Source organism: Patagioenas fasciata, chromosome 9, assembly GCF_037038585.1.
Source record: "Patagioenas fasciata isolate bPatFas1 chromosome 9, bPatFas1.hap1, whole genome shotgun sequence".
Classification (NCBI taxonomy): domain Eukaryota; kingdom Metazoa; phylum Chordata; class Aves; order Columbiformes; family Columbidae; genus Patagioenas; species Patagioenas fasciata.
This window is the reverse complement of record NC_092528.1, coordinates 25,435,508-25,458,825: the sequence shown is the minus strand read 5'-3', so window position 1 is coordinate 25,458,825 and position 23,318 is coordinate 25,435,508. Positions and strand designations below refer to the sequence as shown.

The 23,318-nt window shown below is 43.8% G+C and overlaps 1 protein-coding gene across 16 annotated transcripts in view; it reads left to right on the top strand.

The window, feature by feature from the left end:
* LPP (LIM domain containing preferred translocation partner in lipoma) overlaps nucleotides 1–23,318 on the top strand; it is a 341,933-nt gene that overhangs the window by 303,202 nt on the left and 15,413 nt on the right. For all 16 annotated transcript variants that reach the window (XM_071812669.1, XM_071812661.1, XM_065844128.2 and 13 more), the window contains 2 exons: nucleotides 19,012–19,190; nucleotides 22,273–22,393. In XM_071812669.1, coding sequence (XP_071668770.1) covers nucleotides 19,012–19,190; nucleotides 22,273–22,393 — 300 coding nt within the window. The remainder of the gene's footprint in view (nucleotides 1–19,011; nucleotides 19,191–22,272; nucleotides 22,394–23,318) is intronic.

Genomic DNA, 23,318 nt, shown 5'->3' with positions numbered 1-23,318 from the left:
AGGGGGTGAAAAAGGGCCTTGCTCCATGGAAGACATGTGGCGGGCACCACGGTGGGCATGGTGATGCTGGGGGATGCAGCTGTGTGGGCTACAGTGCTACCTGTGGGGAAAAGGTGGGTTGAGGTTGAGCAGTGTGATTTCTTTGGCTGGCCAGCCAGGAGGGGTTCTTATCGTCAGACATGGATTTTGTTGGGCTTGAAACTTGGGTTAAAAAAAGTCAATATTAGCTCCAGACAGAGATGCACCCTGGAATCTTGGAAACTATTTCACTTCTGGCTTTGAGAGGAAATTTTGGCTTTCTAAGTTACAACATGACTGATATTTTCTATTTGTGTTGTTAGGTTTAATTTGAGAATCTTCTTTTTTTTTTTTTTTTTTTTTTGTACTCCCATGACTCAAATCCATTTGAATCTTCCCTTTGAACCATGTATTTGTAAGCTCTGGCTAGCCTAGCACTGCATTTGATATTCTGGCATTGGGCAGTGGAGGATGGCGGAGTGTTTTTCCACTGCTACCACAGCGGTCTTCAGCTCAGTGTTGCAAAGCACAACTTTTAGCGCAATCCACCACACTCAGTTAGGCTCTGACACTTCCCAGGAGGGGCAGGCACAGGGATTTTGATCCACCAAGGCCAGCATTGCTGAATAGAAGCACTACAAAGAGAGGGACAAGCCCTGCCCATTACCGTGGCACATCTTCTTGGCCTGAACAGTACCACCTCCTCCCCTGTGTGAGTTTTGCTGCTCTTCTGTGCTAGGGCAGGGTCCGTCCTTTAATGACATAATCAGGGTAGGAGGAATCTTCTTCATCCACCCTCAGGCCCTTTGCACTGTTCAGAGCCCTGACCTGAAATGAAAGATAGTTAGGGCTGATTTTTGAAATAAGAGTTGGAAGGCAGCCCCCAGTCTTCCCTCCCTGCACTGCAGGATGCAGGTGGTTGATGTAGGCATCTCTTGCTTTCTCCTGAGCAAGTGTTTCTGCTTTGCACAGGTAAATATTTGCTGGCCCAGAGAGAGACAGGCAGAGGAATTGATGCTTTCACCGTGAGGTCAAACTGTTTGCTGGAGAGGACACCATCCCTCCAGGCATGCTCGAAGAACACGCTGCAGATCCAGCTCTGCAAACAAGATGTACAAGGGCATGTTCCATTTGTGACTTACCACCAGCCCCAGTGCTTCAGTCAACATTGAACAATCAGTGTATAAATGGTTGTGCCTGGTAATGAAAAATGGCGGCACTTCAGGGATTTTATTGAAAGCCTGTGTGTTTTCCCTTCCTGGCATCTGCACCAGCTCCCTGAAGGCTCAGAGCTGAATCTGCAAGGTTATTTACTCCCTTACGTGCTGTTGAAGCAAGTGGGCAAGGCTAGCAAGACTCTTTGGGACAACTTCCCCACGTGAGGAACATCATGCCCATTGGGGTGCTGCCACGGTTCTGGTGCCTGGTAGGAGAACAGCCGCCACCTCTCCTGACTCCTGGGAAAGCATTGGCGTCCACCTTGCTTTCTGGGAACTGGGCTGCCTGCAAGGCTAAAAGGGCAGAATCTTATTTTCGGTTGCCGCTGTTAGCGGACCTGGCTCTGATGTACTAGTGTAAGTGGGCAGTGTTTTCACATCCCTGCCGTTTGCTTTAATATGTCAAACGGCTGATATTTTTGCAAGGTTTCCCTCGCTCCTCCCTCCCCTTTTCTCCCGTCTCTATAAAATAATACTGCTATAATCCAGTTTGACTCAGCAGGATCCTTTTCACGCTGGCTAATCCCCATATATAGGCATCAGTTCAGGGAGGTGCACCGGAACGCTGCAATATTTTCCCTAACATTTTGTTTAACCAGGATGACATTATTCAGACAAATTAATTCCTCCAAGACGTAAACTTGTTCTGACTGAGTGCTGCACCAGCCTCCCTGAGAGCAACAAACCATGATCTGACATCTTAACAGCTCTGCACGCAGTCAGGGGGAGTCTTACATAAAAGATCTTCAGCTGTGCATATCTGCAAGGTGCAGCTGCCCCTTTCTGTAGACAGATTTCTTTTCCAGCAGCTTTTGGTGAAAAATTTATTTTAATATTTTTAAGAAGTGAATGGGATCTAAACCACAAGCCACTTTGGAAAATGACCTGGCATATGAAAACAGAGGGCAGGGACTACTTTACCCTCTGAAATCCTCGCCAAAGTTTTAAAAAATGGGGTCTACTTATGTCTCTCTTTTTCCGTTATGCATTGAGTTTGTCTTGCATGTCCGACTTAGCATGTTCCTATGTGGGATTTACAAAGCTCAGATGCACACGTAGCTGATAATGTCAGCTGTATGTGCCAAATGGCAGCACCTATAGGAAGAGGAGAGGAAAAGGTAACCAGCCTTTCACAAGTCTGCCAAAAGAAGGAAATCCTGATGGACACATGGGGAGGAATGGAGCAAACAGGTCCCAGCATGAGGAAGTGTCCCTAGAGCTCTGCTTTTACCCCATATGGGGTATATATGGGGAGGTGAGCTGTGTCCCTCTGCAAGTACCAGCTACTTGGGGAGGCATGGCCAGGCTGCTGGAGCTGCTTTCAACCCTGAGGTTTTATGTCCACATTCCCCCAAGATGTTTTTGTGGTGCTTGAGTCACCTCTGGTGTTCTGTAATGTCTGGGCTCTGGGAGCCAGCTGAGAAATGTCTTTTTCCTCCTCCTGCCCGAGCATCATTATGTCCATTCAGATGCTTGCCAGTCCTTCCCTTCGGTTCTTCCCTTAGCTCCTAGATCCATAATCCAGCAGGTCTGTGCTGGCCTCAAGCATGCCAAAACTGCTGAAAGTCCCCCAAAGCAGGAGGAAGAAAATGATGAGTTCTGGTGAACTTAAAGGAGGTGGGGCTAAGCTTTTGAACACAGTCCTGGGTCCGTATTTCCTGGTCCTTACTCCTACACTAGTTCTTTTGCTACCTCGTGTATTTTTTGCTCATCTTGAGTTGCTTCACTGTGCCTCAGTTTTACCTCCCTGAGAAATAGGTGGATTTTAATTGTTTGTTCTTTGAGACTTGTGTGGAGTGACTTCAGAGGGCTTAGCTGGCCGGGTGACCATGGTCCTGGGGCGCTGGGAGCTTTTCCTAGCTAAATTTCTCTTCTACACCTTACACTTCCTAGGCTAGCTGGAGCAGCTTGGGGAAAACATGTTCTCTGCAGCGGTGTATTACTGACAGAGGGCATCACTAGAGGCCCCTGGTACTCCACTTTACTTTTATGTCATGTCATCACCATTAATTCAAACTGAGTTAAGGTTACAGCAAATAAGTGTAACATCCAAAAGATAATGAATAATTGAAAAGGTTTATAAAATTGCAGCTTATAGAAATGTTTTTGCAGATGCATAAAACTAACTTATACTTAGATTAGTTTCAGAGGTTCCACTTGCTCTCTATCAGCTGTGGCAGATGCTTCCCAGTTTCTTCCCCAGGGATCTTTTGCATGTCTTTCTCATGGTTCTGTTTGTGAAAGGTCTGGCATTGGGAATGCACTTCCTTTTATGCTGCAGTTCTGTATTCATGCTGCAGTTTTGTCTTTTGGGTGATAGTCAGTCTCCAAGCTCTGTCCTTGCTTCCAGCCCCAGGATCATCTCTGCTTGGTGGTTTTGAGTCCTTGTTGCAGAAATAGGCTTGAGCAGCACCTTTGAAATGTTGTTGCTCAGCCATGCCTAGATGCACGTATCACCTACACAGTAGTAACCAGAGTCGACTCGTTGCTCTCTGGGGTCTTGTCAGAATGATCAGCAATTTTTTTATTATTATTTTTTTCTTTTTTTTTTTTGGTGCGTATAGTAACCTAAAATACTTTTTTCTCCTGTTGAAGCAATTCTTAAATCTTTGTGCAAAACCTTTTGTTTTTATTTCGTATAGACACGTGGAGTAACTACCACACGTGATACAAACCCTGAAATGCCGTGAAATCACACAGCTGGTTAATGGCCTCTGCTTAAAACTCCCTGTATGGTAACCAGGCAGCCTGGGATAAACTGTCTGCCCCCTAACCACGTATTTAGGGCCACTGCAACTGTCCCTACAAGAGAAACCGTGTGAAAGAGCACAGCTGAATAGGTTCCTAGTGCAGGACTGCAGAGCTGTTATGTCTGATAGTACTTGATGCTTATCTGTAACCTCTTATTATTAACAAAATAAAAAATAACTACTGATAAAGTTAGTGGATTAGTAAGATGTCAGAGCAGTAGAGTGGAGGGTCATGGGCTGATGAACAACTTGGACTCATTTGAGCAAAACTGGTTTAATACACCAAACTGTGAGGCCATCTATCTGTCCAAGAACAAAATCATCATCTTTATCTACAGCTGAAGGCTCATCTTGCCAAGTTCCTTCCTTTGGAAGGAGTAGAGCTTTCTGTACAACCAGCTAAGGAAGCCTTCAAGTGTCATAACAAAAAGGGCAGATACCAGCTCTTGCAAAAGGCTTGCTTGCAAAGACTGGGGAAGACTAAGTTTAAGAGTGGTTTTATATCAAGTTCAGTGCTGGTGAGAGAGAGGAATCCCCTATCTAGTCTGCTGTCCATTCCTTACAAGAATACTGAAAGACTGAAGAAGATGGAGGAAAGAGCCAAAGGTGGGAGAGAAAATATTTTTGTGTTCAGACAGTTGAGCTTCTCAGACGTGGTGTGATGTAACATATAAGATGATGTACTGGCTAAAAAAGGAACTTTATAGTGGTGAAAGGGAGAACAATGATGGAAACATTAGCCAAATGCAGCAGAAATGAGACAAACAGTGCTAGTGGAACAAAAGACTGGTAAGTGATAAGTCTTCATCTCTTCATGTCTTCAGACTATACCTGGACACTGATGGAAGTCCTGATTTTAGTCAAACCTGTAAAGCACTAAAAATCTTAAGTGGGTCATTTCCCAGGGATTCTGCACAGAAACAATACTGTGATAGCGCCAAGGACCTCACAAATTGTGGATTTGGGATAGGAGTGGCGCTTTGTTTTGTTTTCTTTTGGTCACATTCTCAAAAGAGAGTGGAGAGCACAGGCATGGTGGGAAGCTGGGAAGCATGCACATCATATGCTGGCAAGATCCCTGTGTCCCGTACATGGCACCAGCTAATATGTTCCTCCTGTTAAACTGCTGCCATGGCAGGTCCAGATGTCAGTAACTCCAGCTGATACCGCTGAGGAATGATGATTTATGGCCACTGGAGATTTGTCTGCTTTTGTTCAAGGAGCACGAGAAAAGCACTTAGAGGTGGTGATTGGGGTGCTCAGCCCTCTAGGTCAGAAGAAGCAAAAGCCGGCATTTTCAAAATTTGGCCTTCTTTCTAGCCATCTTGTAGTTTTTGTTTTCTCCATTAGAGACTATGGGCTGCTTTGTTTTTGGTTTTCCAAGATGTTGAACATGCCCCAACTCAAGCTGCAGGCACAGAGTGTCTTCAAGAAAAGGCTGTTTGAATTAACCACCCTAAAATATAGAACACCCCATCCCTGAGGACGCTTTGCAGTGTGTGACTGTGAGCTGTTGGTAGTTAAAAGGAGGGTTGTACCCTAAGTGATTTAATTAATTAATTAAGGCCCTGAAAAGATCAGCTCTATACCCAGCTGTAGTCCTAGGGATGCCACAGAAACAGGGGAGTTTAAAGTGCCTGGAAGCAGCAGAATTAAATTGGAAAGATGATTCTTTGGTATTCAGGGAGTATTTTTTTAACCAGCGGATCTCAAAGCACTTTCTAAACACTGGTAAGAGCGAGGATATATGGGGTCAGGTGAACCCTGGAGTGAGTGCCTGGTTTTCAGTCACGCGTTCCAGACCTCAGCTGAAATATTTTTGTGTCGAGTTTCTTTCAGAAAAGTACAGAAGGACCCTGGAGCCAGAAATACTGTATAAAACACAGAGGATAATTAGCAGCCTCCTGGAAACACGTGTAACTTCAAAATTTAAACTCCAGTTCCTTCCCACAGGTGGGGTCCAGCAGTACTGTAGGCAATATTCACGATTAATCTATTTTTATGCCTCTTCATTGAAAAATGTGAGTGTTAAAACATATGTAGCTAAAGCAAATGGAAAGTTTAAACCTGCCTGTGTGCCGTACTCATTTGAACTTGCTGCATTAGCTTTGCAAAAAGCCTCGATCGCTGCTGAACGTTGTACTCGGGCAAAGATTTTGCAAAGAGAAATGTCTTCACCTACAAACCTGGCTTTTTAAAAAGCCCTATGACTTTGCAGCTCCAGAAGATATTGACTTTCCCTGCCAACCACAAAGGGGAATAAATGACTCTGGGAGGGCTCAAGTAATTATACAAAGTGCCTGGATCAACTTTTCCGTGGGGATCCTGTAGCTACTGGTCTGATGGCTTAATAATGTGCTTCTGAAATGGCTGCTTTCCACTGCTGTTTCTCTCCGGGGCCAGATTTCCAGCAAGACTCCTTAACTGCCCTTGCAGAACTGGCAGGAGGATGCTTGCTGGACTCGTGCTGCGTGTGAAGGAGCCAACATTAACTTTTCCGTAGGAAAACTCGCAGGTAGGGAAGAGTTGCGCCATGGTGCCCCGGCAGCAAACCCGGAAAAAGAGGATGACTCACAAAATCCTAAATCATTTCCTTGTTCCCCACCCTTTGCTGCCACCACTCCTTGTCTCTCCATCCTTCCCCCTTTGTTTCTTTGGAAGCTGGTGTGGCAGTGTGTGTGGAGAAGGGAATGTTTTGCACAGTAGGGCAGTATGGTGCCAGCAACAAAATGAGGATTATTTTCATTAGGAGACCACCAATGCGTTATCTGGGTCAATCAGGTACATGAGACGTGTTATTACCAGACTGTCTTGTCCCTTTGTACCTGGATCTGGTCCATAGGTAGACCCTGATGAAAAAGGACCTTCCGTTGTTCCTAGTAGGTCCATCAAATCACCAGCTATGGAAAGATGTGGGTCATACCAGTTTTGCTTTGCGTGAGCTGCTTGGCAAAGGGCAAGGGTCAGATTACTCTGGGTGTTCAGATGTTCTTGCTGGGGAAATGGGAATTTTTGGTCTTTGAAAAGGAAAGTTGGAATTAACTTGTATTGCAATGGAGATGAGCAATTCAGCAGTTACTTTAATGAGAAACAACCACTGGTGCAGGTGATCTCAGACCTTTTAAAATACTGTTTGAAGCACCAGAGCACAGTCTTTTCCACTGTTACGGAAAGAAATTCCCCATAACAGAATGGAACAGTTACAGAACAGAATGATCCTGGAATAATGTTGGTTTTCCCCCTATATTCCATAACCACTGTGATTTCAGCCCAAGAATCCATACACTGAGAGAATGCTATCAACTGGAGAATGTGCACATTATATAATACCTACTATGCATTCAGTGTGTTTATATAAATGCACATTTTTAACGTAACTGTGTCACTGAGAAAACAGTGAGGTTGGACAAGTTGGTTTCTCCTTTTGTGTCTGCTCCGTTTTGCTTGTTGATTCTCAAGCACTGTCACAAGACTGTGGAGTTTGTGTTATTGCTGTGTGTGCCCAAGTGAATCTCTTCTTTTCAAAAGCTCCATTCACATTTGGGTTTTGCTGTTTTTTCTCAACTGTTGTTTCTTCCTGTAAATGCAGTATTTGGCTGAAAGCATCTGGTGTTGCTTTCACAAACTCAGGAGGAGTCTGGTCAGTATATATTAGGGACTGACAGTTGACTAGCACAGTGTTCAGTGTCTGTGCTTTTCAACTTTAAATACCATCCAGGGCAGCCTCCTCAAGTGATGTAAAAGACCTGGTGAAGAAATGCCAACCATCAGCTTGATTATTTTCATCCTGCTGTACTTTGACATAAACCTTCCTGACAGCTCAGACCAGTGTCCTTCGTACTCCAAATTAATCCAGAGTTTCTTGTGGTGATGAAAAGGAAAGAAATGACTGCAGAGCGCAGGTTTCCTGCTCCAAACAGCCTTGACTAACCCTGCTAACACCAGTGAATTTCTGCCTACTCAGATGTGCCTGCCTGCTCTTAATGGTAGTTCTGAGCACAAGACATTTTTATTTGCATTCTAATGATTTTGCCATCCAAGACCTCTGCATCCAAGTCTCCATGTTCTCTATCTAAAATGAGAACACTTTTTTTTTTTTTTTCATAAGAAGCCTTGATTTTTCTAGTTTGAGAGCAAAAGAACAGTGCCAAGAGGTTAGATCAATGAGACAGGCAATCTTCTGCCCAACAGTCCCACCACAGTGTCTTGAACAGAAGAGTAGCCCGAAGCTTCTGGTTTACTTTTCATACATTGTTCCAGCAAGGATCTGATCTCTAGTGCGGGTATCAATTTGTAAGGTTATAAAGAATAAAGTATCATCCTTTTTCTCCCAACTGTATGTCTAGCAGAAGCACCCTCTGAGGTGGACTGCAGGTGAAGAGGGGCTGATGTAAGTCATCTTCTCTATCTCTGTCTTCCTGTGGATGAGATCATCTCATAGTGAAAGAAGCAAAGCGATGGATGGGTTCTCAGGGTGGAACATCAGTCTCCAGCCAGAAAGCAGACGGATTTCCTCTTTTCTCACATCTCACTTGACTTCTTTGAGAAGTTCTCTTGTCTGTGCTATGCATTGTGTGGGTTCTTCTTACATAGCCGTCTCCATTTACTCTTTTTGTATTCCTTCCTTCTTTGTCACTCTTATCTCAGCAGGTGGCTTAAGCTTGCTTCTCCGGACCAGGAACTGAAGCAAACATCCAGGTCATCTAAATGAAAAGAACAGGGATGTCATTGCATCTAAAAATAATCCCAGTACCTGCTAGGTGATATATTTGGCCTTGGTCTTTACTCAGCAGCCTGCATATATTTCCAATTAGAGTCTGACTCTAGATAGAGAATGGGTGTTGCTCCAGGGGTAATGCAGTTCGAGTCTCTGAATAAATCCTGGCTCCCCAAAAATAGAAATTCCTGGTCTTGGTATAGAGGAGAAAGGATATAGAAGTACAGTTCTTGCCTTACATTGATTCAGTACATTCTGCTTCCTGTTATTCTTGACACTGGCCTATGCTGGTTGCCTGTGATCCCTACCCAGTGTCCTTCCGAAGTCTTTAAAATATACATCTCAGTCAGGAAGGTTTCTTTAGGAAATAAGAATCACCTTTTCCCTTTTTTTTGGAAGGACCTCACAGCACCCACAAAGTTTGCAGCCCTTGTATTCCAAGTCTCCCATTGCCCTAAAGGCTCCAACATGTTCTCCTCACATCAGGGGCTTAAATGTATTTGGCAGCTCTTTAAGAAACACATCAGGGATTTGGGAGAATCACATTCTCACTGTCAGTTTGGGTAACAGCAGCATCCAAGAGCTGTGAGTTTTGGGATTTTTTTCCCAAGCTTTATACTGGATTACGTTATCTATTAAGAGCAGCTATTTTTATGCTGAACTGTTGCCACGACCTGTATTTCACAACTTGCCTGTATACACTGAAAAATCATTATCTTACAGTCAAAAGGTGTTTCAGTGGAAGCTCCATGAAATTCTATGCAAAAATCTCATTACCTTCTTGCTTGTTCTTTAGTTTGGTTCTGTTTGGGGAGTTGTTTATTTCTTGGTAGTTCTAGGTGCCAATTTTGGTGGTTTTAATAGAGACGTGACTTCTGTCAGAGCATCACAGGCCTCCCAATAATTTCCTAGACCCCCTCCGGAGCTAATGTGAAGCAGAGAGGTAGAAAATAATTAAATGAAACTCTTGGAGTCTCTGATGAACCCAAGGACAGAAGCCCAGCACTTTTAGTTTGCGGTGCTCTGTCCCTGCCACTAGGAAACACAATTTTCTCTTGTGACTTAGATGAGAGATTCAGGAGAAGCTTTACGTTCTCTGCTTGAGCAATTTAGGGGTGGGGGGGGGAAGGTGTTAAACTGGTATTCAGCTGAAATATTCAAGCTTTGGTAGCTATTAGGAGCAACTGAGACATGCCCTTATCTGTGGCTTGAAATAAGCAGGGTAAAATGGGTTGTGTGTCTTTCCTTGTGGCTTAGAGAGATGAAGTTTTTACTCTTGAAGAGTGAAGAGGAAGGATGCTGCTTTTTTGGTACAAACTTTCAAAGTACTTAGACTCTCACGTAGTCTTTCCCTGACTTTCCCTTAGTTTCACCAGGAAATCTCTCTTGGAGAGCACAGGAAGCATAAAATGACATCTTGAAACACATTGTAGTTAAAGGCTGGTGGTGTTCAATCTGTAACAAAAGAAAGCAGCTCAGCTTTGCTGGATGCTGGTTTACTGACGAGAGTTTCCAACTAAAATTTGATTTCCGTGTTAATCAACAAGATTCCATTTTCCTGATGGCTTTTATGTCGCAAATTCTTGCACCGCTCAAACAGTCCTTCAGGAAAAACATGGCAGGCAAGAATTCATCTCTAATGTGAAAATACCAAGAAAGAAGAGGGTGAGGGGAGCTATAAATAACCACAGAAATGTCACAGAGTCAGTCATTTTTTCCTCCACAAGTCAGCTTTAGCAGTTAAGGTCAAGATAACATTTCCATGTCAATGGTCAGTTACATCAAAATTCTAAAACAGGAAGATTGAATGGAATTTTTGATTTTTTTTTTTTTTTATGTATTCTGCCCAGATTTGACCAATTTATAGTCTCTTTGGTCTGCCAGCTATGAGTTCCAGTGTTATTTTGGTTAAGCTCCTTGCCAGGGTGGCAGGCTTGGATTGGAGCATCAGGTTTATTAAAGGCTACGAGATTAAATTCTCTAACAAAAGAAGAGAAAAAAAGCCCACTTCCTGCCGATAGCCACTTCTTTGTGTTTCCTTTGATGCGGTTCAGTTTCACTTGAATTTTAGCCTAACTATTTGCTACACAATTTTGTTTTGTTTTCACAAAGTTCTAATCAGTTTAAACTGTAAGCGGTTTGAAATGCCTCTCTAACAGCTTCCTCAGTGTTGCTAATTAAGCTTGAAATCTCTGTGTTGTCCACAATTGTATCTAAACAAGGAGCAGTGTGTTATCTGCTTGCTGTTTGCCACATCTCCCAGCTGCATGTAATTCTGCTGCCTGCACAGACGCTAATCGCAACAGGACAGATCCTTCAGTCCTTGTTTAAGCAGAACTCCCAGGGCAGCATACGACGTCAGGCACATCGTGTGTTGAGAGAAGAGATGAATTTAATGGGGAGAATATGCAAGTCAAGCAGTGCTACATCTATAGCCCAAAGAGTGGAAGCGCTTGGGCATAGGGAAGAGCTTTGCTTTATCCTCCAGGTCACTTCATAATGCAGAACGCCGAGTTATGGTTTGTAGGTGCTCTTACCTTCCATGTGGGTGTTAAAAACAGGTAAAAATGCAGGATACCAAAACGTGCGATGTATTCCCCTCCGCCTTGTCCCTCAGGAGCAAAGCTAATAGAATATCGTACTTTTTTTTTAAAGCTGCCAAGATTTGCTACAGTGGAAAAAATAGTCCAAACAAATCCTCAAACCCATCTTTCTGCAGTCAGCAAAGCCAGCAGATGATTTATCTGTAGGTAGCGACCCCAGTGATATGAAGCAATACTGATCTTCTGAGGCATGGCTGCCGTTGGGTGACAGGGTCCGCGGATTTCGGCAGCAGCTCTGTGTCAGTTCGCCTGAGCTGCAGAAGCCTTGAACAAACTGTTTACCTCTGGCATTCTGGGAGGGATTTTGAGGGATTTCCTTCAAATTAGAAATCTTGGAAAATAAGCATCTTGCGCCAGGCATTGTGTTATGCAACGGTTTGGAAGGAGGGCCAAAGGTCTGGTCGTGGACTCGGGATTTTCTTGTGTTGAAGAAATCAGAGATGGAAACTGTCTTATCAGATCATCCCTCCCTGCCAAGTCAGGCTCGTCTCCTGGGCTCTGCTGGTGCTGCTGTGCTTTATGGATGCTCATCTCTCCAGTGCTCCAAAGGCTGCCCCAGCTTAGTAGTTGGATGTTTTCTGGACCAGATGCAGTCCTGGTGTAGTGTCTGATTTGGGGTGGCTATACTGCGGTTCGTACCTGGTGTGTGGTGTGGTTGTGAGCTGTGCTCACCAACGTGCACAATGCTCCATTTCAGTTCTGCGGGGGAACGTGCAGCTCCTCTGTTCTGGTGGCAGTTGACAAGATGTGAGAAGGTTTGGAAATGCAGCTTCACTAGAATGGATATTACTGGAGGAACAGGAGCTGATTACCAAGATACGTAGCAACTACTATGCAAAAGGACATGGTTATGAATGCTTTCAGTTGTTTGCATGCAACTGTGTACTGCATGCAACTATAATTATTGTTGTTGAAAAAATTTTGTAAGCCTAGACTTTTTTATTCTCATACTTTTTTTTTAAGTCAACTGTAAGTTAGGAGCATTTCCCCAGTATTAAAACACTCCTTGCAAATTGCTTTATCCACATTGGATGATGAGTAACAGCTCAGATGCTGCTCCTCGGTACTGTAGCTTCTGAAGTCAGACCTGGTTGACTTTTGAGGTGTGTGAAATCTTTATAGATTTTAAAAAAAGGTGATGGTTTGACTGTTAAAGATACCTTGTTTCCATCAAGTAACCATTGGGGCACACAAACTACTTCACAAATATTTATGAATCCTCACAGCATCCAGTTTTTCGCTGGAATATGCAACTTTTGCGGCCGTTTTATTTACAGGCCAAGCAAGGCACAGAGCATGGGAGTGCTTTGCCTCTGACAATTACTTGGTTGAAAGGTCAGAAGTAAAATCCAGGCATTTTTATCTTCCAGCCCACCAGTTTAGAGAATGGATCCCTCATTTGTTACACTCGTAGCACTGCTGTTTTAAAGTGACAAAGATCTCTGTGTTGTCAGAGCAGAAGATGAGTAGCTTTGAGCGCCAGAAAGTAAAGTAATTTCCAACAAAAGGCTTCTTGTGGATTTTTAGCTGGAAGGAGTCAGTGTGATTGTGGTTGAACACTGAACCTAATGCAGAGCAGGTCGTTTAACCCTGATGTTCCTTCATCCCTCTCAACTTGCTGGTATGACAGACAGACGTGAGTCTTATCTGAACTGCACTGAACAACAGAGAAGTCACCCTGTCCCTGCCTGTGCTGTTTGGAACATTAATTATGTTCACCATTAAAAAGATACACCTTTCTCCAAGTAGCACGGCCAGCTCGTGTGCCTGCCAGATCCAGCAGCCTTCTCTAGGTTTCCTCTTCAGCCTTTTGTATGCTCAGACAACAGCAAATCCACCTCAGCCTTCACTTGAGAAGACAGCTGTCTTAAGGAGGAGCCAATGGTGCTCTTTCCTCCTCTCTCTGTAGAGCATATTTTGACATCTGCTTGTCATTTGTGAAGCGTTTCTCAAGCCCTGTTCCATTTTCATCGTGGTCTTTATGTTATTGCACATTTGTGGACTCAATTGCATGTCACTGTCATCTTTGCTACTAACGTAAGCCATCTAATATATCCAGTCGTTCTCTCATAGCTACAGGGCAAGGGGCAGGGACTCCTTCACCCTGTATGCTGAGAGGACTTTCTGCCAGATTCACCTCCAGCTGCCCCAAGTCCAAAAACACAAAGCTGAATTCAGTTTTCCTGACAAGAAAAGCAAATTCCAGCAGAGGGGAAGCATGCCAGCCGTGGTATTGCTACTGTGCTGGGAAAGCCACTAAAAACTGAGCCGAATGGAAGAACTATTTGAAAGCCACCGAATACAGCAACCTCCAGGGCCTGAGTCTACCCTGTGCAGCTGGTAGCTGTGTGCCCAGCTCAAACCCACATCATACTGGTAATGCTGCAGAGTTGCCAATGTAATTTATCCCGGTATCTTTCCTCCCTTCTCCCAGCAAAACAAGCTATACCGGATGAAGAGCTCACTGCTTCAAATGTCTGAATTTGAGGGGTTTTACCAGGTTAGTTTGGGCTGTCGGGTCACATCCCTTGCCCCAACACACCAATGCAGCTGTGACACCAGACAATCAGCTAAGGTGCCTTGTGGGGCTCTCCCTTGCTGGACCTGCCCCTCCGAGAGGAGCAGGAGGGGAGGGAGAGTGTCCCCCACTGCAAATAATGCATCCAGCTGGTCAAGCAAAGTGAGAAAAACTAACCTGCTCATACCCAAATTCCCTCCACAACTACAGAGGAAGACATTTCTTACTGGCCATTAGTGAATTAAATGTTGTGTTTGACAATATTTACCCATCTGTGGAGAGAGCAGCTGGGGATTTGGGGTGGAGGGAGAAAATCGTGTCTTGGATTTTCCTTTTCTAGAAATAATGCCAAAAAAAAGGTTTTGGAAGTGTTGAAATTACATCTTGACACTTAACCCCTCCACTAATGTCTACTTTAATTTATAATCCAACTATATATTTGCAGACCCAAGACCTAAATGAAACCATTTGAAATTATTTGAAGTGCAGTGTTTCAATTGACCTGATCTAATTTGGGGTTTGTAAATTCACCAGCCTTCTTGAGATTAAAGTGTTCTGTCTTCACTTAAGTATGGAAACATTTTCAAGCCTCAGAAATTATCCCACAATGGGGAAAATGTCTCCTCCTCTGCTCTTCTTGCAGTCTGAGGAAATGAAGGACGGAGTCACAAGATTTGAAGCAATTCACTTACCGCACTTTACTAAGTTACAGTTCAACTACAGTAGTTGACCGTGTGCCTGTTTTTCAGCACAACAGTCACTTTTGATCCCTGCAACTACTACCATCTCTTCTGCACAATCGCTCCAAAAAATGTTGCTTCTGCAGTGCTTACAGAAAGTGAGTTCATGTCCCTGTGCATGAGTTACCAATGTAATTTATTCCAAGAACTTCGTTTTCCAGCAAAATAAGCTGTACTATGCTCGTGTCCCCAGGTGTGAGCTCTCCTCAGTCTGCTGTTCAGAGTGCGGGAGAGATTTGTGTTGATTAAAGCTCTGGATAAATTGCTAATACAGAAGAAGCAATGACTAATCTCTGTGTGGCTTTCCTTCTGCATTCACTGCTAGGTCATTGTGGGAGGGTCCTTGTGCTGCACTATATTGTGAGTTACTACAGTCACCCAGAGTTTGGTTATGGGGGGTTATAATGTACAGTATTAAGGAAGCAGGAGGAGATGCAGCCCACAGGCTGTCACTGCAGTTCAGCTCCCTGAAGCTGTTTGCCAGCTTTCCATCTGGGATGTTAAATTTTCAGGAGGGGATTCAAACGTCCCACTGCCAGCCTTCAGTGGCTCTTGCACCCCAGAAGTTTGGATTTTCGGTTTGTGCCCCATATTTAAACCAAATATCTTCAGAGCAAATCCCTTTGGCTTTCTGTGGTTTCTGAAGGGACAAGTATTGCTACAGGGAGGCCCTCAAACAACTCCCCTCACCGCTTGCTGTCAGATACTTATTCCCAAGCACCTCGTTTCCATTTTGCTGCTGATTGTACTGTATGTGTTTAAATCTCCTAGTTTTTACTTGCAAGCTAATGCTTGATGTCCTTCCTGGTCATTTCAGTTATTTGCTTGTGTTTTAGTGTCTTTATATGGGGTTATTTTTCTTACTGGTGTATCAGGGTGCTTTGTTCTCCCCAGGTGAGATTCTTTTTCTTTGTTGTGGATATGGACCCAGACTCAGACTTCAACACTGGGCCACCCTTCCATTTGGAAATGGATAATTCCTTCCACATCCTTTTCAAACCTCAAAAATCAATTGGATTTAGAGAAACAAGTTTCTCTATAAAAAGAAGGGCACTCTCTCCATCTTAGCCAAAAATATGGGGAAAGGATGGCAAACTTTCTCTTCAGCCCATGCGGATTTGTGGTCTGTTTTCTTATGATGTGAATTTGACCACAGCCCCTAGTTCTGATGTTTCCTACCTCATTCTCATCTTCCTTCTCTGTGCTGTGCTTTGATGCTCTGTGTAGCTCATCCGCTGCACTCAGCTCTACCTCTTGATTACAGAGAGGGCTGGCAACAGCAGCTTGGGAGAAAAGGAGAAAAATGGGGCTGTTTGGGTTTGTTTGTTTGCTTGGTTTTTCTTGTTTGCTGTTCTGAAGGTCTGAAGTCCTCAGGTAGGTGCTAGGAGAGTTAGCTGAACTGCCAAGGAGAACAAAAACAAGACGACAAACTTATAATCTTGTGGGGATGCTATTCCCATAATGTGCAGAAATACCTTTGTGCAGGTTGTTAGCTGCTGGAGCAGCATTTAGGCGTGTGGGATAACCTGATTAGAGAATCAAAGAAAACCCTCTTAGCTCCACAGGCCAAATCCTGCCTTACAGCAACCTGATGTCAAAGGGGTGTGAATCAAGGAAGCTTTCCCTTTGGCATCTTCTGGTAACACCTTGAAGAGAAGGGTCTGAGCCAGGGTTCTAGCAAGGAGAGAGGCTTAAGCAAATAGACTCCCAGACAGGGAGTGAGCTGGAGTCTGAAATTAATGACTTTGTTTTTCCTCACTGGTACAGACTTGGAAGGATAAAAAGAATAAGTTTCTCAGGTCTGATTTTCAGGTTGTATAGAAGGCTTCATCAGGAGTTGGTTAATTTAAATGCTTGTCTTACTTAGCTGTGAGAATGTCAAACAGTGTGACTGAGCTGAGATTTGGGAGCAGAAGATGTGTTTTCTGAAGGCATAATCCAGAAGTGTGATTACCTGCTGTCCTGGTCACTGCAAAACTCCCACCAAAGTCAGCGTTAACATGAGATGTCGGACAAGATGACTGTGATGATCCCTTGCGGTCTTGAACTCTGTGTGTCTGAAACATGCGAGTAGGAGCTGTATCAGATCTGTAGTGAGAGCATCTCCAGGCCATGCTGTTTGGTGTTAGATCCCTTCGCAGGGTGGATTGCAGCTGCAGGTTTCTGCTCTGTTCGCAGTACCAGGTGGGCTGTGCTCAGGGTTGTTGTGGTAGCAGATCATGGGAGCTGTTTAGGATATCAGCCCCCAACACATAGGTAAGCTGTGAAACTCCCAGCCATGTTGTGGGCGCTCAGTGTTTGTCAGAATTCAAAAAGTGATCAGGAAATCAGAAACATCCACTGGAGGGTAACTAGGGAGAAGTCAAGCTCTGCTTCAGAAAGTCCCTAAGTCAGAAATCCGTGGAGGTTGGAAGCAAATCCTAAGGGATTGTTGTGTTTTGCTTGCCCTGTTTTCATGCTTTGGCTTGAGTTGTTGGCAACTGTTGGAAATGAAGCAAGCAGTGACTTGGTGAGGCAAATAACTCCATACCTGTGCATATTCAGAAGGTGTCATAGCAAATGCCTTACAAGTGGCGCAATTTTCCATCAGTACCTGCAGGTATGCTGCATTCCTTCCTTGGCACTATAGAGAACAGCATGGATGCAGACTGAGATGATGTGATCTGCTTATGCAAAGCAAAATGGTAAATTTGCCAGGTTATTTCTCCAAGGAGAAAATTACTGACCTTGTTTTTTCTGGCATACCAGCTACTGTTATAATGATGATGATAGTGACAGCAACCAGACAGAAAGGCCAGCAATAATTCTTTCCTGCCCATTATTACAAGGCACAAAGCAAAATCCAGTCTAAAACCAGCGCTAGTCTGGCTGTGCTCTCTTCACAAATGAAGCTGAGTTGATTCTCATATGGCTTGAAATTCAGAACTTTTCATACCAACCTTTTCAAAACCGATCCTTTTGATCTCCTGATATGAACCTGCGTAATTCTGTGTTTGTATCTGACCAGTGATTTACAGCCCAGAGATAATGTCCAATAGCAAATATGTGAGTGTAGAAGTAACCTCTCTGAGCTCCTGGGTGATTCATCTCCTGACAATACGGTTTGGCTGCACATGTAAGGGCTGGATCTTGCCCTGAGAATATTGGCTCAAAGAAGCAATAACAATGCGGTCAGTCAAAGCACTACTTTCCATGGGAATTTTGTTGCATGAGGAAGCAGAAGAACTTTAGCCTTCCTGTGTTTGTCAACATGATCTGCCTTCCAGCAACTTTTTATATTTCTGGCCCATTAGACTTTTTTTTTCCTTCCCTTCCCTCGCCTCATTGTTTCTGTCTGTCTTAATCCTAATCATTATTATAATCACAGACTTTCGACTTCATCCAAGATTCAAACACTGGTTGATAACATTATTTGATAACTCAAGATGCATCAAACAGGAGTAGTAGGTGAAGTTTGCTTTCCTAAAGTCCAATGAAATGACTCAAATCATTGCCACAGATTTATTGTTTGCATATGTGGGTTGCACCCTCCATTCATGGTGTGTGTCTTTAAGGGGCTGGGTTTGAAAGGGTAAGTTGCACAGCTGGTGTGTCTCACAGACAGCCATCTGAAGTGAAATTATCTTGGTGTTTCTGTAAGTAACTGCAAGGGTTACTGAGGGCTGAAATGAGATGAATCATTTGATGGACCCCACTTAAAAGGTGGGGTCTTTTTTTGGCTCCAGCACTTTTGAAGCAGGCTGGTATGTGAAACCTGTGTGACAAGGATCATGGCCTGAGAGCTGGCATTTCACAGTCATTATCTCAAGCATTGTGGGCCAGAGACAGATGAACAGTTTAAGTCATCCTGAGCTCCTGTCCTTGTGATGCTTTCATTGCAGGCACTGCTTTGTTCTCTCTGCAGACTCAACAGTAGTAGCTGTGGTGGGAGAGGAAGATCAAGATGTTCTTACAAGGCAGATAAAGATCCTTTATGGGACCTGTAATGGCAGAGCAGTTAGGGGGTCTCTGTGTAGCCCCAGGAGTCTGAGCTTCAGCTTTGCACCGAACATTGTGGAGGTTGTCTCTAATCAACTCAGCTGCAAAAGGTCATTCAGACTGGGCAGTCCAGAGGTGAAAACCCAGGAGTGCAGGCTGCGTGATTCCTTCACGTGCTCTTGGCTACAGAAGCTGCAGTGTCTCGGATACACCCACCTGATGGGCCATCTCTGATCATTTATCAGAGCTGCTGAGAGAAGCCTCTGGTTTGTGTTCTCACACCATACTAAAGACTTGAGCCAGGCCTTGTACCATTATCATTCTCTTTGTTGACTGTATTGTGCTTATCTAGAAGGAATGAAAAGAAAGTATTTAAAGCTTCTAAGTAGCAGCAGCTTCCAACCCAGCTGACCTTTGTGAATGTCCTGCTGAGATGGTGCTCACATCTGTTTTGTGTGTTTTATTTGCAGAACACGCTGGAGCAATGCAGCGTCTGTGCAAAGCCCATCATGGAAAGGATCCTCCGAGCCACCGGGAAGGCCTACCATCCCCACTGCTTCACCTGTGTGATGTGCCACCGCAGCCTGGATGGGATCCCCTTCACTGTGGATGCTGGTGGGAACATCCACTGCATCGAGGATTTCCATAAGTATGGCCCAAGCTGCTCTCAGTGGCTTTGCTTTCTCTCTTGTCCGTAGAAATCCTCTTTTTTTTTTTTTCTGAATGTGTGAAAAGATCTGAACCCTCAGCCACTTCCTCCCAGGGCTCTTAAATAGGAGGCAGAGCTTTGCTCCAAGCAGGCACACAAGATAAATTGGTTAGGGGCCGGTGCTACTTAATCTCGGTTTCGCTTAGAGCTGAACTTATGGATAACCTCTGTTCTTCCATTTTAAATGCTCTGCACCTCCCCACATTCCCCTGCGCTCAGCATATGCACATTTCTTCCTTACTGACTGTACCTGCAGTTCCACATCAACATCTGACCCCTTTTCCACCAAGCAATTAAGAGAGGTTCTGTACTATTGAACTCTGCAGGTGTTTGCTGACCAGCTAGAGGGATCTAGGTGGCCACAGGATGCTCACAGCTCCTCTTGTTTCTAGCTCCTAATGAGCTTTTTTAAAGCTGCTAAAAATACAGTGCTGGTAATAATTTATAGTGAAACTGCTATTTAAAGCAAGTTGAAAGGTATAGTTGCAAATAGTTTCTGTCACTGCCACTCTACCACCCCCATCATCACAACTAATTGAGGGAAGACAGGTGGATATAATCAGAGCACAAATGTTTCCCCTGTATAGAAAAGGTAGACACATTACACCCCTCAATTAAAAGAGGAAATCAATACTGACAAATGTGAGTTTACATCTCCACCATTTATCTCTTAATTTCTAAGGGGGTAGACTTAATTAGAGCCTTGTGACATCAGTGTGTGGGCCTGAAAGCTCAAAGAAGCAGGTTGGCTCGACAGAAAGGGAAGCAGCCATGATCAACTAGCATGTTAAAATTCAACATGAGGATGTTCCCTGTAGCTCAGGTAGGCTGGCTTAATTGGCAGCTGCTGTGTCTCCTTGCTTTTCTGTGCCAGCAGTTGTGTGTAAGGCAAAATTTGGTCCTGAACACAGGCCCAACAGAAGGCTTATGCACCACTCAGGCTCCTGAAGGGTTTCCTTCACACCCACTTAGGATTTGGAGATTGCTTCTTCCCCAAACCCTGCAGACCAAGGGCTCACAAGCCTTCAGGAGGAAGGTTGGGAGCAAGAGCTGATGTCCCCTGTTAAAATCTTTTGGCAGTGACTGGATGTGGACCTCAGGGTGCTGAGAGTGAGAAGTGGGAGGCTGTCAGTGTAAGGAAAGGACACAGAATCATTGAATGAAAGACTGAGGAGAAGATGATGGAAATAATACAAGACCTAATATGACACTCAGAATGTCTTTGGCCAACCACACATTTAGCAGCACTTGAGCCAGCCCAATTTTAATTGATCAGGGATGACATGTCCTTCTGGTCTGGACATCAGGTGCTCCATATCTTGTACATCCTCTTGATAACGAAACTGTACCTGATGCTCACACTGTCGCGTAGCTACTCCCGGAGCGTGGGCCCCGCAGTAGCACATCCACATCCCCTGAAATCTGCAGGAGTCATCTCTGTGTCCAGAGAGTTAATATTTGGCTCATAATGAATTACCCACTGTGGCCTGGACAGAGAAATGTTGAATTGTTTTTAAGCACCACATTTGAACTAAATGGCACAAGGAAGCGCCTGCATGAAGCAGCATATAATTAACTGCGATTACAGCTCCGGTCGTATCATGATCCATTTAAGTTATTTTTTCAGAGTGCTCACTATAGCCACTGTTTAATTCATTTTTTCCTTAGATCACAGTTACAGAGACATCTTTCATCTGCTGCCAGTGAAATTAATATTTTTCTTTATTCCTAGTACAGATAGAATTTTTTTTTAATTATTTTTTTCTATGCTAGTTAATTCTGAGGTGGTTCATGTGATGGGCTGGGTGGCAGAGTCAATCTTTCCTATGTGTTTCAGAAGAGAAGGGCCTTTGATCACCTCGTGTTCTAATGTTTGCCGTAAGTGTTGTCCTGTGCTGCTCCATAGCCTGTGACCCTGGCTCTCATTACATGACTGTAGATTTTGTAGGTGCAAGTTTGGGTTTTTTTGAGTAGAATTTGTAACCGGGGAATTAGTATCCATAGGTTTTGAACCAAACCAGCAAATAGTGCACCAGAGGTTAAATGTTCTCAAGCATCTCCCCACCTGCCTGGGAGCAGAGATAACCACTTCTCATGGGCAACGGGGGAAGCAAGACCAGAGTTAATACAGAACACATGTGAATTAGCCAGAAGGGCATACAGTGGGCAATATATGGGGGAAAAGTGAAGTCTGTGCTCTTCCTGATCGCTGGGATGACCAGGTCAGTCTGTTCACACAATGAGTGATTGTCAGTGTACAACTCTGTCTTGGGCTCACTGTGGAAGAGAGAGCGTTGCACTTGTCACTGCACCCAGACCTGTTCGCTTTTAAACCACTAATGAATAACTGGGAGTTGGCTTTAGCTACAAAATGAAGCAAATCAGAATTGCCGTGATGCTTCTTGTTTGAGAGTGAACACAGCCAGGAGTGTGCTTAGGTGTGCATAAGTGAGAAAGATTTAAAGTGGATGGGATAAACTTCAACAAATTAGTGCAGCGTAAAACAAGTGTTTTTACCATCTCTATTTAGACTTTTTACCTAATTGCTCCAATCTCCAAATTTTAATATTTTGGTTTTTTTTTTCAAGAGATGGTCTTGAAGCAGATTCTGGTCATCTTTCTAACTTTAGGATTTGCATGGACTTTTCTTAGAGTTAGTCTGGGGATTGAGCCTGGGGGTTGCACAAGTGCATAGATGTCACAATCATGGGTCATTCAACAGCCACTTTAGTTGTTAATTAGGGCAGGCAAAAAATGCTTTGCTGCCTGTCAGATATTCTTGAAGTCCTCACTTAATAGTCTGCAAAATGCTCTTTAATATCCTACAAGCCTGAAATTGTGTTGTAAGACTAACGTGCTCCTTCCTGTCTTCTTTCCAAGGAGGCAGCTGTGCAGAGCTACAAACCATGGCATATGTGTACATACTGTGTACAAATACACACGTTTCTGGCTTGCTGGTGCAGTTGACAAAAGCTTTCAGCATGAGTTTGAGGATGACTGGGACTGCCTCTTCTTTCTTCAGGAAATTTGCACCGAGATGTTCAGTGTGTAAGGAGCCCATCATGCCGGCCCCGGGACAAGAGGAGACTGTACGCATTGTGGCCTTGGATCGTGACTTCCATGTCCAGTGCTACCGGTGTGAGGTTCGTACTCTAATCACATGAAGGACAGAGAGCAAAGGTTGACTTAATTTAATCGCTGCCTCAAGTTAAACACGCAACAGATATACCCTATTGTAACACTGGCTCTACAATCAAATTATTTCATTGACTTCAGCATCCAAGGAATTTTTCCTCATTTGTATCAGTGCAAATGAGAAGAAAATCAGGCCCCTTGTTTATAACAGGTTCATTAGGAGAGCAAGAGAATGTGACTCAGGTAATTAGGGCTTAACATTTGAGAACATCATAAATTATAGTTTGGACACAAATGTTTTTCATGTTTGTGTTCTTAAAATGAAAGCTAATGCAAGTTAGAATTTGAGCAAGATTGTACAGGAAACTCAACATATGGCTCTGGGTTGAAGAATTTTAATGGACACGTAAACATGATCATTCTTGTTTTGTGCAATGCTTTTTGTGCTACTTTCCTGTTCAGTTTCATTATGCACTTTGTATAATTTTGATGGTAAGAATCTGAAGACAGAGGAGAAAAATCACCTTAAAGCAATTAACATGTGGGAACAGCTGTGTTAGGAAACTTTCAAGAATTCTTCATTGCAAGTGTTACTTGTTGGATAATACATCAGCCAGATGGCAGGGTAAGAAAATGAGACCAAATGTATTTCTTATCATAGTTGCAGGTTTTAATAAATTTAACTGGAAAGAAGGATGGACTAAGGCTTAAAGGTCTAGGCTGAGACTTGAGCCATCTGCTTCACTTCTCAATCTGACTTCTGCTTCCAGAGTGCATGTGAGCCCATTACTTAGTCCCAGTTTTTTAAAGACTCCGGTCCATTCCTGCACTGAATTTTGTAGATCCTAGTTTGTCATGCAGCATATCCACATGTTGGCTGCTGAGATACCTCAGCTTCACACACATGAATGTCAGGGATAATTCCCAGCTTTC